This window comes from Anopheles bellator, chromosome 2, assembly GCF_943735745.2.
Source record: "Anopheles bellator chromosome 2, idAnoBellAS_SP24_06.2, whole genome shotgun sequence".
Lineage (NCBI taxonomy): Eukaryota > Metazoa > Arthropoda > Insecta > Diptera > Culicidae > Anopheles > Anopheles bellator.
Genome location: NC_071286.1, coordinates 2,758,986 through 2,776,898, shown reverse-complemented (window position 1 = coordinate 2,776,898; position 17,913 = coordinate 2,758,986). Strand labels below are relative to the sequence as shown.

Here is a 17,913-nt window from a genome sequence, read left to right as displayed (position 1 = left end):
CGATGTGCCTGCGCAGCGAATATCGTAGCGTGCGTGCGAATATCGTAGCAATTTATGGTCGGCCGACCATAAACGTTTTGACAGAGGCGCAGCAGTTTGGAAGAAACAGCTCGCAGATCGGCTAAATGTGTCCCAAGCTGCCATATCCCGGCGTTTGAAGGCCCTGGGAAAGAGACAGAACCGTCCAAAAAGCCACATTTCATCGGCAACGAATAGCAGACCAAAACGAAAGCGAAAGCAAAGCAACATAAAAAAAAACGCCCGCCGGAGCGGTGTTGGTCTTGTGCCTAATTATAGAGCGTTTGGTTGTTATTAATTAAGATGCAGGCAGAAAGTTATCTTGCTGAGAGTAAATGGACAAGAATAAATCTAAATTTTACAATAACATTATCAATTAGTAGCAGGGTTTTTCTTTAAGTGAGGTGGTGGAATCTACGACAAATCGCGGCGTTTTTGCTTTCTAAAATGGTGGCAATGCTACGCATGGTTCATATGCTTTATTGGGAGTAAACAGAGTTGTGGAGTTGCTCGGCAACCGAGATAACGGTTTCGGAAGCTTCGCAGTGCTGCACTAAAGATGCCGACATCACCGAGTTGCCATAGTAGGCGCCACTGATCGAGCATGCCATGCTTCCGATCGTGTCACAGTCCCCGCCGAGCGAAACCGAGTATTCCAGTGTGTTCCGAAACGATTTACGATCCGACTGCAATCCGAATCAGAGCATCATTAACCTGAATCGCTAAAACACATAGCACGAAAGCTACTTACGTCCGCTGCAAGATCCTTCGTGTGGCGCAAGAAACAGTAAACCGCCGTAGGAACCGAGTACAGGGCCGCCACACTATGGCCCAGCAAATTTAGCACGTTTTCGTCCGATTGTTCGACCTTGTTCTCGAGTAGTTTCTCTACATTTTGCAGCTGGTTCTCGTACGCATTGTGATTCGCATCCAGATCGGGATCGTTTTCCTTTTCCACCTCAACCATCTGTGCTTTCAGTTCCGCAAGAAATGCCTTCCACGAGAATGGCTCGTTTGGGTTCAGCAGTAGGCTCTGCCGTACGGCTAGCGCCTGCAGGATGGCACCGTTTATGCCGAGTACGTTCGTGTGCGTAACCGTGGCCGTGTCCCTCACCAATCGAACCAGCTCGTCGATGCCCTTGTTGGCGCAATATAGTGCAACCGGTGACACTCGCATCGCGGCACCGTTACCGAACGATCCGGTTCCGCCAAACTGTTCACTGGCCGGATCCGTTGGTTCGGCAAACTTTGACCCCCTCAGCTTGCGGAACACTTCCGAAACCGCTGGCCCGTAACCACGCTTGGGCTCTTTGAAGTAATCGACCACGAAATTTTTGGCCAGCTGTTTCTGGGAGAATCCGTTCGGGTCGAGTAACGCTTTAGCCACCCCCAGCGTCATCGTTGTATCGTCCGTATACTTTTTGTAGGGAGCTAAAATATATCACCCGTGTTCTCAGAAGAATGGCCAGAGCAACGTGCTGTTCGAACAACAGACCTTTAAACGGTGGTCCTTCCAACTTGTCGAGGTTCCTCTTCAGGACCAATTTGGAACCGCTGTCCATGAGCTGACCTTCGAACGGGGCACCGCAGCAGTCGCCAATCAGGACGCCCAGCAGGGCACCTCTGAATTTCGGCAGCATCAACGATTTGTCCAACATTGTTCAATACTGTGGAAACTGGGGTAACTTGTAAACGGTTCTGCAGGACCAAAAACACGAATCGTTTCGCGCGGATAATTTGCGACTTTGCACGAAGTAAACAATCAGATGATCACGGCCCGGTAAAAAACGTACACCTCAAGGAAGGAAACCGGTTGCCAATCGCTAGAATGGGGAATCGTTATGTGATAAGCAGCGAGACAGTGAATGGTGTAACATTATCTTGATAAATCCTTGATAACAGAGAGAAATCTTTATATTGTACTTAAAAATCTGTCAATAATTAAAAGCAAAGTTAAAGGGTCTTGTGATAGAGCGATAGATTTTACACCAGGTTGTTTTGAAAACAAATACCTGTTCGGCCGGCGATTTTGAACGGTTGCTGTCAATTTGCTCCTCATTATGTTTCTATGGCAACACTGCCTTAGTTTGACATCAAACAAATGATTTCATGTTGAAAACAAACAAAATTTGGTTTGTAACTTACCGTTAAATTAGATCATGTCGACTTTTGTGCCCAACAAGAACATTGGTTTTCTGCTACTTGCTACACAAAACTGCCTCCGAAACTGCGATCAAATGCTTGTCCAAGCATACGGGGACGGTGTTTTTGGAAGATCGCAATGCTTTCAGTGGTTTAACAAATTTAAACATGGCGATTTTAACTTACACTGGCGGTACAAAAAAATTTAAGGGCGCTGAACTAGAATAACTTGAACTTGAACTTGACAATATTGCCTAATGACGGGATTTCGGTCCTTTCTACAATTCTCACGTGCTATCGTTGAATGTGCTAAATAGTGTGATAGGCCTCTAGGGAGGCAGCTTAGGCTCCCTTGTTAATTTATGACCAAAGCGGAGTAATTTACGGAATTCAAATATTGTTGTTAAAATTGAAATTTACGCTCTGGCAATGTGCGAATAAAGAGGGTTTAGCCATTTCTTTCTTCGTGTACGAAACAAAGGCGACATCTCTGGAAAACCGATTCACTCTATTTGTAGTGAAGTGTGCGCAATTTTCGGATATTCACAAAGCTGGCAAAAGCAAGAGACGGTGGTTTCGGTAAGATGCTAAATGAGTTTTGTATTTCGTTCTGCTTTGTGGCGCTCTGTGTGTGTTACAATGTTCGTTTTGCTCGCTCATTGTCCTCGGCAGGAACTCTGACGGGATATTCGCGGACCCCGACGACGTGCAACACTCTCTAGGCTCGCGCGTCCGTTAACGCGTTAGGTATTGCGTAGATTTTGTTATTCGCTTTGTTAGTGATGAGATATGTTTGTATAATTAAAAATATTGCTCTAACAACGTGTGACGGTAAGTAATCGGATAATGATTGGTAACCCTCCGAGGCAGAAACTTTTCGAATTGCTATCACGTGGCGCAGCCTGCCTACGCCGGTGATAAGATGGTGATGATAATTTAGTAGAGTGATGAGTAAATCACGTCCGGTTGCTAAAACACTCCAGCTGCTGAACGGGGCCAGTGTTGCGGTTAAAACGAGTACATGGATCAGACCGGAGGCCTCCTCAAACATGCAGAAACGGGTTGTTGTTGTGGATGAACGGAATGCTTGTGTTTAAAGATTGAACCAAGGATGATGGTGTTCCGATCTGCTCGCTTTTTCTCTATCTCTCTCCCTCTGTACGTGGGTTCCAGCACCAAACCGAAGACGACCGTCCGCCTCTCTCCCCAAAAACATTGCTTTCCGTTTCGGTGCGCCCCTCCCAACGCGGAGGGCGCCCAGAGTTCGATTTTTAGAAAACTATAGCTTTTTCTTCTCTCTTTAACTAATTAATATCTCTATCATGATGTTAGTCAGTGTGACTCCGTGTGCTACTCGGCGGCGGTACGCTCGCGCGATCCTCTAACATCGATACCAGGGCAGGTGTGGCCACCTCACTCCGGGGGAGAACAATTCTTCAAAGGTCTAACGAACACATGTTGTTTAGCCCGCTTAGCGGAGCGGATACGAAGAGACCGGAAGGAACATACTCTAAACAGGCAGCGCCGTACGCGCTTCCACTAGTGTTCCGCCAATCTGCCATTACCATTTACGCTAGTTAGTGAGTGAGTTAGTTAGTTAGTTAGTTAATTGTTTACTTCGCTCTATGCTTGTTTGCTCGTGTTTACCCCGACTCGTTTGTGTTTATATATGTGTTCGATTACTAAGGTTTGTCTTTGAAGAATTTGGTTTTATCATAAAATCTCTAATGTTAACTCTATCTCCCGTATAATTCCTTTTTGTTTTCTCTCTTTTGTTCACTTGTGGTGTGTATTATATATTTCACTCTCTCTCTTTCTCTCTCGCTCTCTTTCTCTTCCTCGCTCTCTCTCTCTCTCCCTCTCTCTTCTCTAATATCGCACTGCTTGCTGCTAGTTTGTTGCTTGCCATCGCCAGTGTCTACCTGTCTACCATTGACAACCAGCTACAGTTTAGTTAAGAAATAGCCCAAAAGAATATGGCTACACGTTGTTCGAAGGTAAGGTTCGAAAAATCCGTTAACGCTCTGTCTATTGTTTACAGTGGAACCGGCATGGGCTCAAATGTGCAGTGCCGTGCGGAGGAACGAAATTCGAATCGAAGTGTGCTTTACGCACACACACAATGCCTGCTTTGTTCAGGAAGGAAGGCCATTGCTAAACACAGTAGGCACATGGATATTCAAAACAAAAACCCGACTGGGGAAGAGATGTTTCAGTTCGATAAGATTGTTGAACAAAATCAAGGAAACAGTTGTTAAATAAATAATCTTAAAACATTCCACTATTCCCAAAAACAATGGATAACACCGTCGGATCTGCAATTGTCGGTTGAACCAACTGAAACTGAGTATGGCTTGTTTCCCACTTTTGTTGAAGTGTTTGCTTTCCTTTATATATATATATATATCTACTATAGTGTTTTGTTTTGCTATAATATCATTTCTGTTTACGTTTCTTTGTATTATATAGTATAATTCATAAGTAGTTCTATTTATATGTATATTCATATATAAGTATTAGTAAGCGTCATTGATTTGTTTCATTTAAATTGTCCCTCTTCCGTTCGGGCCGGCCGGCTTTCGACATCTTCCACCAACGTTCGTGGCCATGACACAACTCATGTGGCCGACAATGGACCACCGAGATAATATGGGAGCGCCGTAAGTTTGGGGGGGAAGGAGCTATAGGAAGAGAATAGTGTTCCGTAATTGTTCATCGTCATAATTGTAGTAAGGTTTATGGTGAATTTGGCTACTTGTTTGGTTTGGCTCAATTACAGGCTGGCACTAACTTGTGGTTACCTTCGACACGCACTTTCTCCAGAGCCCAGTGTATTCTCGAGGGATAATTGTTGTATCTCCCGCCCGGACCGTTCTACTTTAGCTATGGTACTTGCTTCGAGATCCACACTTTGCCCATTCGTTACTTGTCGTAGATATTAGGGGTACTTTTTGGTATTCATAATAAATCGTAATACTCTTTAGATTGCTATTTATACTGAGTGATGCATACTGCGATGGAACGTCGCGTTTTGTGCGCTAGAATCGCACGGTACTCGCTCTCTGGAACTGCAAATTGTAACATGTTACCTACATTAGCTACTCTGCCGGCCACCCAAATTCCACCCGGTTGGGCCCGGTTTCCACTGCGTTTGGCACACTGTCTCCGGCTGCTCTACAACAACCACCGCAATCTAAACGGGCTGCGCTAATGTAAGTGGAGCTCTACTGATGCTTTTTAAAAATTTCTTCTATCCCATCGTCCAGCGAGACCCGCGCTTAGCCTATTGTTACCTTATTTGTGTCGTTCTTCTGCTACACACCTGTGTGTGTCTGTGTGTTGCCACCGGTTGGTTGGGTTCGCGTAAAAAAGGGAACCCAATCTTGGGTCATAATTGTTATTCACTATTCGCTACTTTATAGACAGATTTGCGATTCGCTTACAAAGGGGTTATGAACGGAATATGGTAGGTTTTGCTTTTAATTGGGAGGGCAAAACCGAAAGTGAGAACGATTCTAGGGACTCTATCACTCTATTAGATTTTATAAAATGTTTCTCCCTTTCGGTGCGCACGGCGCGCGAGTGGCGAAATTCGAACCCCCGGGATTCTTCTTCGATTCTCCGTCGAATACAGTAATCTCCGAAGCGTGATTGTTTCGTTAGGTATTGACACGGTACTTTTGAACGCAACCCTCGGTTTTTCGGTTTATCATTTCGCACAACCAATAGAGGAGGACACTGGCATTGGGGAGGCCACCGATCTCTCGGGAAGGCTTCTCCGCTAGGTAAAGGTACCATTACACATTCTAAGGTTAGGTAGTAATTTGTTCTTATGTCTTGACTACTGGTTGACTACGAGACTTTCGTCCCGACGAATTTCGATCGCGAGTACCAAATTGCTACACCGCCATTGATGATTGATTCAATCCAACTATTGTTCTGTTCTGTTCGCTCACACTAAACATTCGCGGCACACCGCATGTCGAAGAAAGTAACAAGTAAATGTTTGCTTACTATGAAACAATAACCAATCGCCCAAGTGGACGACGATGGCAAGACAATTTTTCGACAGAAGGGGTACGTATTTTTGTTGCCGACCACTTACGACCGGACTTTCCGGGCTCCCTCGGTGGAATCGATTCAACCGGGCTGACTAAAAATTTGCTACAGTGTGGCGTTCGTCCGAATAGTGTTGCTTACGAGTATAATATGCGAGGCCGAGAAGAATTGTTAACTTGCATTGTCTATATAACATGTCACATGGAACTAAATTTCTAAGCTAAAAATTCTAACGTTTTCCCTTTTGATAAAATCAATCAATTCTCAATCCAACCGTAGTAGATACATCCAGCTGACACTACAGCGAATGAAGATCACCATTTGGAACCGACTATCGGAGGGCAAGCACGCATCGCGTTTCTAAAATGTGTCTAAAACCGCGGCCACGGCCATCCGAATCCGAATTGGGTTAAAGAGTTTGGCTACCATGGAGTTTGGCTAGCGAGTCTCTGTTGCACTCACCATTTTGAACTATTGCCTATCGCTCCGAGGGCTTATAATAGAGTGTCGAGATGATTCGCCACCGATAGAGCGTCAATTGAGCGAGTTTGAAGTGTGCTAAATTCGTTACTCGAGATATTTGCCACCGTTCCGCGTTTGAGCTAGGAAAGATTATCTAAAAAACAGCAAATTTTGAGCCCATCATCAAACAACAAACAGTTCTATAGAGTTTACCATCTGACAAGGGCACAGAAATCAGGGGTCAGGATTGGACTGGGTCGGAGAGAACTGTGACCCGCAGGAACGCAGGTTGTGGTTATGCGGGGTGCAACGATACTAGAGAGTAGCTAGGTCCCGAAAACGCTAAGGTGCTACTACTGTTCGCGTTCACGGCGGGAAGCACGTACGAACCGCGCTTGAGAACCGAGGCCTGATAGCCAAGTTGAGTGTTTCAAAGTCGCGCGCCCACCTAATGTTGCTAATTGATTAATTCCGTTAAGATGAGGCTGGGGCACCCAATCGCACACGCCACGCTATTGTTAGCCGGGCAGCGCTTAAGCAAACTCGAGCCCCTTCACACCGAACTCCATACCGTCGTCGTCGGTGTAACGGTCGATCACCAGCAGCGAACGTCGCCGGGCACGACGACAGTCCACGAGCGCCGTGTGAGTCGGCTGCTGGGAAGCGTTTTGTTACACGATCACCTCCATCCGATTGCCCTTGCGCGAGACGCGCGTCTGATTGTACGGATTGTCCACCAGGCCGCCACACTTGAAGGTAAAGATTACAGTTTGGCCACTAAAGTTCGCTTCGAAGCTACAATGGAATAGAAAGTGGGTTCGGTCACAACGGCGCCAAGCAATGCGCATTCAACAACGGCACGGCTTACTCTGTGCTGATGGTTACTTCTGGCGATTTGGCAGTAGCATTCTGGATGACAAGAAACAGCTTTGTGACGATTTCGATCGAGTGGGCCGTTTGCAGCACAAAGTCGCCCTTCTTTTTACCGATTTCAGACTGTCGAGAGAGAAAAGCACAACAAATAGGTTAGCATTTTTGCGAAAATATCATATTTTTAAGCGAATGTACATAGTTCCTCCTGGCCCTGGAAATGTATCGGACAAATCTTTACATTCGAAGCTACAGCTTTCAATTTTTGCTACAAGAAATCCATTATTTTTGCGTGAATTTCAAAACATTTTTTTGAGTCACTACACTACTACAGACTTGTAGTGACACGACTTGTGTTGTTCTGTTGGAACATAACACCTTTTCCATTGGCTAAATCTAACCGTCTCTGATCAATTGCTAGCTTCAAACGTTCCAGTCATCATTTGGGCTATTCTTAGTAACCATCCATTTAAGAAATCCGATTTCATTCCGTTTGGCCAAGGCCAAGAATAAAAGACTGTCTGTTGACAATGAGCATAAACTTGAAATTATTTGATCGATTCTTTTCAAGATATCGATCCGAACAGCCATCGACCGAGAAAATAATGGATTTCTGTTTCCCCATCCTAATATTAATTGAACAAACACACCACTTGCGATGAATCGTTCGGTTCATAAAAAGCATTAAGCAGTTCTCTAGGAGACTAGTCTAACATCGAGCAATCCAGAACGGTCCAGAAGCTAACGAAACTGCTGCTAGGTGTTTACTAAATAACCCGCGTTTTTGATGCGCCATTCTTCGCCTATAACACGAGATTTCGCTTAATGCAGGGCCGGGGGCCGGCAGTGCCCGGCAGTGCTTACCTGGAACAAACATCCGGTGGGTGATTCCGAACGGTCGGACATATTGGACGAGCAATAGTTATCCTACGGGGAGCCAACAGTGCGTGGGGAAACAGACAAATGCGGCGGGGATGTGGCGGCGTGTGGCGGATGATGAGAGGGTGTCGCAACGGGATGTAACCGGGAAACACAGTACCATCAACACATGGGGTAGTGGGGATTCGGAAATTCATTCGTGCGAGCGTGTTTCAAAAAAAAAAAAACCAAACCGAAAAAATCCGTAAGAACGAAACGAAAGAAAACATGTAGTTCACAACTTGCTCACCCACACACCGGGGCATCGTTCGCTGCCCGTACTTACCGCACGAATGTGTATGACGGCAATGTCGTCAAAGTACGGACTGAGCGACATCCGGTAGATTTCCGACGCCGGAATGCGGTACTTGATTTGCATGGTTTTCTGATCCAGAAGCAGCATCGAGTTGGTGGAGATCACCAACAGAATGGGGATGAACTGGGGAGAAATGGAGGCCCGTGTTATGGCGAAACATTCGAAGGTCGAAACCGTCGGGCAAACTGCCCTTTGTCATACCTTGCCACTGGAGCGTGCAATCTTGTTGATGATATCGGCAAACACCACGTACTGATCGTTGTGCTCGCAGCTCACACGCTTCCACTGGATGTTTTGCCGCAACCTAATGTAGTCACCGTGGAACGGATGGGCGACACTGCGCGGGTACGAGATTTTGCGATCCTTGAAAATGATGCTGGCGGTCACTTTCTCCCGCATGCGATTGCGCGCCGGCTGGTCGTACGATTTCCGGTACTTGTAGCATCGCCAGCGGTGAAAGATAGTACGCAGCAGCTGCGACGTTTCGGTCAGAAACGTTGGTGCCGACGGCCAATCGAGACAGATTGGGCTCATGTTGTCATGCGGTAAGCGTAGCAGCAATGTTAAAAGAAATTCGCGCGTCTGGAACGAGGAAAGAAAGCACGTCACCATGACGACCACCATTGGTAGAAGGGCATTGCTGAGGTCGTGACCGTTTTTACCTTGAGGAGGACGAAAAATCTACCAATCACCTGTACGGCCCACTGGGCCTGCTTTCGAAACTCGACTATCCGTATCTTTTCGCGTTCCTGTAACGGGCACTCTGTCAATACACTGCTAACCAATGATCGCGCAACGAACTTACTCTCCAAACACGCCAGTAGCCCGCGATGATCAGCTGACTGTGGCGCAGGGCAAGGTACTGTTTCCGTTTTGTGTAGCAGCGGTACGTTTTCTGTATCAGCAGCGCCAGCTCGTTGAGGCGCACCTTCCGGAACTCGTCTAGCTCGTACACCGTGCGGGGACTGCGAATGAATACCTTTTTGCGACCGATCGTAAACTCGGCCCCGGGCAGTGGTACACTGCGTATGATCAGCGCCACACCGTCAACCGTCGTGCCGGTAAAGTGGGGCCAAGTGTACTGGCACAGAAGCTTGTAGCGTTGCACGAACCGTGCGTGGACCATGTTGAAGCAGTGGCCATTGCGCCACAGGTTGATGAGAGGCATCAGGCTATAGAGAACGGGGGTCGAGGTTATAAATGCGAAGCCATTGCCAAAGATGCAGCCACTTACCAAAGGTAGCGAACCTGATGCTGCACCAAACCGAGCTCAAACATTTTCGGTTGCTTCAGCTCGTTCGGTTTGATGCAGAAAATGTAATGGTTCGAGCGCTGCTCGAGCAACTTGAGCAACGTTTGCAACGAGGTCCGCAGGTTGGTGCTTAAGCTCGATGGTGGTTTACGGTTTGCGTGGCGCTTCGGGTTACCCTCGGGGAACAAACAGGATGCGATCAGGAGATCGCTCTGAAACAGGCAGCTGCTGATGTGCTTCGGCAGGAGGTCCATGTTTTTCTCCGTGAACCCGTTCGTCGTGTACACGACCGGCCCTTCGAAGTGACGCACTCTGAGGGCAGTGGATGAAAAAGCATTCACCGCATTAGCTTCGGCTTCGCGTACAGCCGACGGGAATGTGCACTTACTGGAAGCAATTTGAAGGCAACGTCGCGTCACGGGCCAGAAAGTTTGTATGGCCCGCACAGCACTGGTGCAGCCTGGTCAGCAAGAGCCCATCGTTAATGACCTGCGGCTCGTCGAGCAGATGCAAGATACCGAAGCACGGCTTATCGATCAATTCGCAGATCGGCCCATTGTCAAAGTAGTCGATCCGTATCCAATCCAGTCCCTCGTTGACATACAAATCTTGCTGATGTTTCAGCACGTTTTTGATAAAATGCTGCAAATATGAACCGTTAACAGTTGCCAAAGTGGGGCCAGCAGCTTTCCGCCGGAATTACCTGTTGCATCCGCTCGTTGCAGTAGTTGATGGCCAGCTGTTCGAAAGAATTCTTTTCCAACGCTTCGAAACCGTAGAAATCTAGCAAACCGATCGTTTTCCCTCGACTGCCGCCGGTGCTGGACTTTAGCTTTAGTGCATCGTTCACGCGTGTCACGATCCACGCAAACAGTCGGCCGTAGAGCGTCCGGCAGAGGGTGAACTTGATGCGCGAAGCGTAGCACGCATCGATTTCCGTCCCGTCCGGCTCCAGCTGGTCCCAGTTGTCACCAAGTCGCGTGAGGCAGTTGAACAGAAGCTGATTGTCCAGCTGCAACAGCTGAGCGATCTCGTCGAGCTCTGTGGGGGTTGCGAAACTCAATTACCGAAACTGGAAAGTATCGACCGGTACGGTCATAAGAGAGGTGGTCACTGAAACGTACCGTACTCGTTGGAAATTTCGCACCCTTCACTCCCGTCGATGTTGGTGGTAGGAATGAAGGTGAGATTGCCAAGCTTCAACACAACTGCTAGGATGGTGAAAATGGAGAGTATTTCATCCTGCGCAAAGCCCAACACTTCCAGTGATCGCTAGGGGTGATAATAAAGCGTTCTAAGATCACCAGGTCAAGCCGTCGGCAGCAAGCGTGTTCGCTTACCTTTGTGTAACAGAAATTCGTACGATCGTCTTCGTTGGCGAAGCTGTTCTTTAGCAGTTCGTACTTGTCAATGTTTCGCTGCAGCTTAAGTGATTCTGTGGCAAAAAGTAATATAGATTCGACATTTAACCCGCGCATTGCGATAGAACCCAAACGAAGTAGTTCTTACTGAGCAACTGTATGTCGGCACCGGACAGTAATTGGTAGAAAATGTGAAAATTCCGTTCCCCAGAGGGTCGCGTTGTTACACGGGACTGAAAAGAGAAGCCGAAAATGACGATTATATTCAGACTAAGTACATCTATAGCTTCGCAAACACCGAACATCTTCTAGTAGTCGCCTTATATCTACCTTTTCCAACATGTCTGAATGAAAGATGGAGGCATAGAGAACCGAATAACGGGGGGACAACGATAAAGTTAAGCTTGATCAAACATGAACAGATCATTAATACTCACACAGCGTCAGATGACCACCGACAGGATCGCCCTTGTAATCGAATTCGATGTCGAAAAATTTTCCCTGCAAAGAAACGTTCCCCATTAGTCAGACTGTCGGTGCCGAAGGTTTGCCGGGCTTGCTGGGCCACTTACAAAGCGGCTCGAGTTGGCGTTCTTCCCCGTCACGGCGTTTCCCATCGCCTCGAGGAAACTTTCGGCGTGCGCCACACGCTCACGCATCTTCTGGAGTTCCAAATCACGGATATACACCTCCTTCGAGATGGATTTCAGTAGCTGCCGCCGGGAGCAGGTCAAGGGCGACGTGGTCCCATGATCGTACGTCAGTGCGATCGACGAAGATGACTTGTGGATCGAACGGGTGCTACTGTTCTGGTGGCAACACCGCATGAGACCGCGTTTCTGGAGCGACGGCGAAGGGGCGCACATGCGGTTCAGGTCCGCGTGGCTGCTGGTGCAGTTGTGCTTCGGGCAGGCCGTCCCGGTGACCGCGGATTTGAGCGTTGACTTTGTCGGAAACTCGCTCCCTTCGGTCGAGCGGCTGATGGACTGGTTCGAGTGCTTCAGGCACTTGGGCGTACTGGCGACGGACATGAATCCGTAGTTGGCCATGGCCGGCAAATTTTCCGAGCTCTTGTGATGCGAGATCAGGTCGAACTCGACCGTTTTTTCGTGCGAACATTTCGGGTGCTGCGGAGAAACGAAACTGATAAGTGGAAGGAAGCGAAATGGTGCAATAAAAGCGCCGCTTACCCTCGATGATGAGTTGTACTTCATAATGCTGTCAAGCCGCCCTCCGGCCATCGTACCGGACGGGGCCGCACTTTCAAAGGACGATCCAATGCGATTGATTGTGGAGTGCTTCGGTGTCGATTGTCGCGAACTTGGATTGGAACTGCGAAGCGAAAATATCGGTGCCCGGCTGCGCCGCATCTCGGAGAGCTGCGTCAGGAAGTGGACGATCATGTGCGACGATTCTGTTTTGCCCGAACCACACTCGCCCGCCATTATGATGCACTGGTCTTCGTTATAGTTCAGCAGGAACTGGTGTGCAGAGTTGGCCAGCGCGAAACTAAAAGGAGTGGAAAGGTGCTTATAACGGGGGCCACACACTAAGCCTGCGCCGACTTACATGTGCGGTGGCAATTGAAAGAGGCTTTTGGTCGCATACTTTCGAACTTGCTCCGGACTGTAGATCTGCAGCGTTTTGTAGGGATTCAGGGCCACCAGGAATGTGCCGATGTAGGTCTAAAAAAGGGCAGAAAACAAAACGTAGGTACTGGAGAAGCTCGACTTTTGGTGCGCCCTTGCGCTTACATATATCAAATCACGTTTGTAGCGCTGGTGCAGATTGTTGATGAAGCTCTCCTCGGACAGGTTCTCCAGCAGCACGGAGTCCCAGCTGCCGATTTCCTGCTCCATGTTCGGCATTTTCATCGAGTCTGTCTTTACGCCCTTCCGCATGAGTACCGAGCAATTCCTTCCAGTGTACAGTAGCAGCAGCAGCAGTAGTTGGTCAGTGTGCGCCGGAACCGACCATCTGACAAAGCAGTCGGTGCTGAAGGTCGCCCCTTCACGTTACGAACCTCAGCTCGCTGATTACATGATGCATGCTAATTTATTCACCTCCCCGCGAAGCTCTCGCATTCCAAACGACCGCGGGAGTTGGCATTTTGGGCACCGTACGATCGGTAAACTGCCTCGACGAACTGGTAGCTCCTCCGGCCCTCTTCTTCCGCAGCGTGGCGGGCGGGGTGGCAACGTTTTGTTGTTCTCAAGTGCCCCGTCGGATTATCCGCGCACCTCACCTCCAAAGCACGCGTTTCGGACCAGCACACGACGGAGGCGGCAACAAAAACTACACTCATTTACCCTTAAACAGTAAGTTTGGCAACTTTGGCGAAGGCAATGGGCCAGCGGAAATCTGCACAGCCTAAAACTTTTTTTCCTCCATTGCATCCCAAATTTTCCTCTTCTATTATGACACTTCGTACCAGGAGTACTAGATTTGATAATGCTGATTTCTGACAGGCTCGTGTTTACGTCATCCCATCAGCTAGCACGCTACGATGTTCCGAACGCGGAGGACGATTGCTTGATGTCCCCCTCGAAAGGGTATGAATTATGGTGGTGATTTTCTCCATTTAGCATTAAATCACGCGTTATGTGATAGGCAATTTAATAGGTACTAATTATTTCGTGTATCGGATGCCAACACTTCTATCAACATTGGTGCCGGCAAATGTCATAACAAACCCGCGGGATCCACCAATAAGTTCACGCAATGCTACTTCCCGCAGTAAATTTGGTAAATATTTGCTTCCTCCCGAAATGGATTACCTTTACACCAATTAACGTTCCTGGTCAATCTGCTAGATGATGTGCCGGTTTGCCGTGACGAGACGTTGCATCCACACAACGGCCCTCGCGGCAAAATCTCAATCCGGTCGGTACAAAATCACCCCGAGAGGCGACCGCCCGCTGACGTACGAAATGGCCAACCCGCCACACCAGATTGCCCATCGCAAGGCGTGGAACTCGTGGAATACGTGTAAGTTAACCCGAAGACGATGCACTTGCTTTGTACCGCGTCAGCTCACCGTCAAACGCTCCGTATCATCCGTAGCAAACCTGGAAGGTGAACTGCGACCATCGCAGACGATGCTGGAAGACGATTTCGTGCGCCGTTTCATGACCGGCACCTGGCACGGAATGGTACTGTCGGAGGTAATTATCAAGCGCCAGCACAACCACATCCGGATAGCGGCAATCATCAGTCGATCCATTCCGGCCCGCAAAATGTACTTCCTCATCGGGTACTGCGAGGAGCTGCTGTCCTACTGGTTACAGTGTCCGGTAACGCTCGAGCTCCAGACTACCGACGGTAGGAAGGATGTTATCTTTAAACACATTTAAAACCTCGCAGCCGCGTGGGCAGTAGAATAAAAGTAATGCCTAAATGGGTAATCATTGTTAAATTACTTTATTTTTTTCTTCATTCATCTTTATGACTCCTTCGCATGAGAGAGTGTATGGTTCGTTTGGGTCGTTTCTTCACCGAGGGTCATTCAAATCGTCGACTTATTGTATGATGCTTGTGGTTGCCGTTGCTGTTTTGAAATGAACTAATGTGAGTTTGAATGTGTTTACAAGTAAGCAAGCAATGAAACGATCGGTCCTCGTCAGTAATAGAATCAATTTTGAAAAATGGTACCAAAGGGAAATCCTAAAACGATGGTTCTTACAGTGATCTTGTTGCAAAGTTTCAATGCCCAATTTTGCTGGTAAAGTATGATTGTCAGAGAATTGACACACTACCTTTCTGAGGCAAATTATAATTACTCGGTGCAGTATGTTGGCAAATGGTTACCACGAAACCAGTGGATGTTGGCATCGACAAGACCCAGCGCCGATTTTAATGGATGAGACCGGTGAGGTGATTAGTTTTGCTTACGTTTCTTCTAAATGCAACTGATCGCGCCATTGTACATGCCTGATGATCTGATGATGTGTTGCTTGTTTCACGCCGCGCTCGTGTCACTGCACGACGTTCGTTACACTTTTGCTTTAACCGCTTCCGTCCGGTGTGCGTTTACGTTTCATTTGATCAGTGTTTATCAGTGAATGAGGCTTCCGGGCTGCACTCTTGGCACGTTCCTCCGAGAGTTGTGATGATTTTGCTGCTGCTCATTAGGTTAGTTAGGTTATGGTTTGCTCTGTTTGCGGTAGGAAAATACACTGCGCCCTCCGAAGGGACATCATCGTGGGGACCATGGTCGTACAAAATATTCTATGCCAAATAGCACGCTCCGTGCACGCGATTTAGGCGTTCCCCATTTCCTGCTAAAATCTCATTTTGGGCGATTTTTTTCCTACTGAGGAGAGTACGGTACTAAAGCGTCATGTTGTTCTTCATGTTGCGCACCCGGTTGGTTTTGTCCGGGTTGTTATTTTTACACTCATACCGGAAGGGTTTAAAGGTCACAATTTGATATACAGCACGACGCTCGGCAACAGTAGCAAAGCGGAGGTAAATACAGCTATGGATCGCACGTGAGCTAGTATGAATAGCACGCCAGGGGATGCAAACTATCAGCAAATTGGCAGAATGGAAAACTAACTGTTCACTGTTGTTCCAAATAATCAAACACCCCTGTGCTAGTCGCTATCGCTTAAAGCCTTCCAAAACATGGCATTTTGCTCTAATTTTAAGAAGCATCTCACGAACTGATCTCAATCTCCGTGTGCTGCTCCGTCGTGTGCAATAATAATTGTAGTACGTTTGTTCCGCGTAGCCGCATTATGTGCACCCTTGTTCCATCGATCGTAGAATATTGTAGGTTTTTTTTGCTCAGTTTCATTGTTTTTCATCTCGAATCGAACATTGCGTTAAGGGGGAATTGTTCAAGTCGTTGTTTAAGTGCTAGTATTTTGCAACTTCTTGTGTCCAGCCTTTTTCGTAACCTTTGTACTTTTACTTCTTCTTGCTGGTGGTTCGATTTTACAACACGTTCAACCGACGCTACACAAGGTAATTGATGTGACGTTCACGTTTTAAATGCTGCATTTAAACTTTTTCTTTTGTCCGTTTAGTAGCTCTCTCTCTCTCGTTTCGCTTTGCAACCGTCAGTCCTCTATGCATTGGCCATTACGATGTTCGAATTAGTGCCCTTCTTATCTATACCGCGCGGTGCGCGCACCGATGTTGTTAGTTTGAGGTGTGGCCATTAGCGCACAGATTTCTGGCCTGTTTAGACTCATTATTCATTCGGTTTGGTTTTATTACATCTATAATCCTTTCTTAAAATGCTAGAGATATACTTTTCTACAATTTCCCCATCGACATCGTTACTTTCTCTTAAGCAAGCATCCTCTCGCTCGCTCGTTCGCTCGTTCGCTCGTTCTCCTTTTTCCTTCTCCTTTTTGTATCTTATTTTGCTAGTTGTTCTTTAACTTATTACACTCTCTGTCAGCTGTCACATTCTCGCTCTCTCCATCTCTCCCCCATTTCTCTCACTATCTCACTTGCGTTGCCTCACTTTTTTTGTTGTTATTTCGTTCCTTTCCTTTTTCCTAAAGTCTGTAACTATTTAGCCCATTTTCACACACATACACATACGCAAATAACGTTTTTTGTCACATTTTGATCATTTGTTTCGCTAAAATCGGAGCTTTCTTTTCTCGGTATGCTAATAAGTTAAAACAACGGAACAAAGCCAAAGATAACTGCCGCACAAAGCAAGCGGGGTTTTCTCTGCTCTTTACGCAGCGTTGTAAATGGAGTAAAAAAGAAATGTCTAAATCAATGAGAAAAACACAAAACATCCAACCAAAGCCATAGATGAAAGAGAGAACGAACTCGTTGCCCGTGCTGGTTATGACCGGTCGGTATTCGCGTGATCGTGATTGGTGGTGCTCTTGATGTTTGATGTTACTTAAAATAAAACAAAAAAAATAGATAAAGCTTTACCCCTGACGACAACTCGCTTTTAACTATGGTATAAAACACGAAAAGTGAGCTTCACACGAGAGACACATAATGAACAAAATTCGAAACTCATGGGTGCACACATAGTTTTGGTTTATACAATGATTCTCTACTTGTTACTGCCTTACGCGTTAAGTCTGTCCTTTTGGTACGGGTCTCGGCTTCAACGAATTTTTGCAAGACGCAAACACCTTTTACTTTTTACTACTTGACTACGATGAACATGTATTCTCTCTCGGGATCTAGTACTCATAAAACACAAACTAATTAAGGGTTGCAACATGATGCGTGAAGTGAAGTTTAGACACTATAATTCTCACAGGTCCCAAGACCCCAAGACACAAACCACCGGAAATGAAACGACACTTCTCAGAGTAGTTGGACTGCTAAGATCTGATGTTAAAAGTAAAATACGTATGTAGCAAAAGATGGCGCACATACATGATGATGCCATGGATGGGACAAGGGTACCCATGCCCCTCGTAAGTGGTTATAATTGCCGCGACGTAAAACCGTCCCGGACACGCCGCAGCATCATGGCCGCCGCCGCCGCCGTCGTGCGCAATAACAACAAGGTGTGCTTCATTTCG

At 47.1% G+C, this 17,913-nt stretch overlaps 4 protein-coding genes across 4 annotated transcripts in view; 1 reads left to right on the top strand and 3 right to left on the bottom strand.

Moving 5' to 3' along the window:
* Positions 1 to 284: 284 nt before the first annotated feature.
* LOC131210290 (ADP-ribosylhydrolase ARH3-like) lies at positions 285 to 1,750 on the bottom strand. The gene is made up of 3 exons (XM_058203517.1): positions 1,514 to 1,750; positions 770 to 1,449; positions 285 to 704 (listed from the first exon to the last, which is right to left on the bottom strand). The coding sequence occupies exons 1-3, from the start codon at positions 1,674 to 1,676 to the stop codon at positions 498 to 500; spliced, it is 1,050 nt and encodes a 349-aa protein (XP_058059500.1). The 5' UTR covers positions 1,677 to 1,750; the 3' UTR covers positions 285 to 497.
* Positions 1,751 to 7,352: 5,602 nt separating this feature from the next.
* On the bottom strand, positions 7,353 to 13,299 carry LOC131209765 (unconventional myosin-Ib). Its single transcript, XM_058202901.1, has 19 exons — positions 13,153 to 13,299; positions 12,968 to 13,083; positions 12,589 to 12,907; positions 11,971 to 12,525; positions 11,836 to 11,899; positions 11,729 to 11,742; positions 11,547 to 11,631; positions 11,378 to 11,472; positions 11,162 to 11,309; positions 10,741 to 11,078; positions 10,426 to 10,679; positions 10,020 to 10,349; positions 9,591 to 9,957; positions 9,448 to 9,534; positions 8,987 to 9,367; positions 8,756 to 8,908; positions 8,416 to 8,478; positions 7,550 to 7,677; positions 7,353 to 7,476 (listed from the first exon to the last, which is right to left on the bottom strand). Exons 1-19 carry the CDS (start codon positions 13,297 to 13,299, stop codon positions 7,353 to 7,355), a joined length of 3,768 nt encoding a protein of 1,255 aa, XP_058058884.1.
* A 628-nt stretch (positions 13,300 to 13,927) lies between these two features.
* LOC131211304 (small ribosomal subunit protein uS3m) lies at positions 13,928 to 14,804 on the top strand. Its single transcript, XM_058204722.1, has 4 exons — positions 13,928 to 13,950; positions 14,009 to 14,143; positions 14,212 to 14,386; positions 14,462 to 14,804. Exons 2-4 carry the CDS (start codon positions 14,120 to 14,122, stop codon positions 14,749 to 14,751), a joined length of 489 nt encoding a protein of 162 aa, XP_058060705.1. The 5' UTR covers positions 13,928 to 13,950; positions 14,009 to 14,119; the 3' UTR covers positions 14,752 to 14,804.
* A 9-nt stretch (positions 14,805 to 14,813) lies between these two features.
* The window catches only part of LOC131211303 (CCR4-NOT transcription complex subunit 6-like), a 93,671-nt gene continuing 90,571 nt past the window's right edge, over positions 14,814 to 17,913 (bottom strand). The window contains exon 8 of the mRNA XM_058204721.1: positions 14,814 to 17,913. This exon is cut by the window's right edge and continues 1,630 nt beyond it. The gene's annotated coding sequence lies outside the window, so the exon portion shown is untranslated.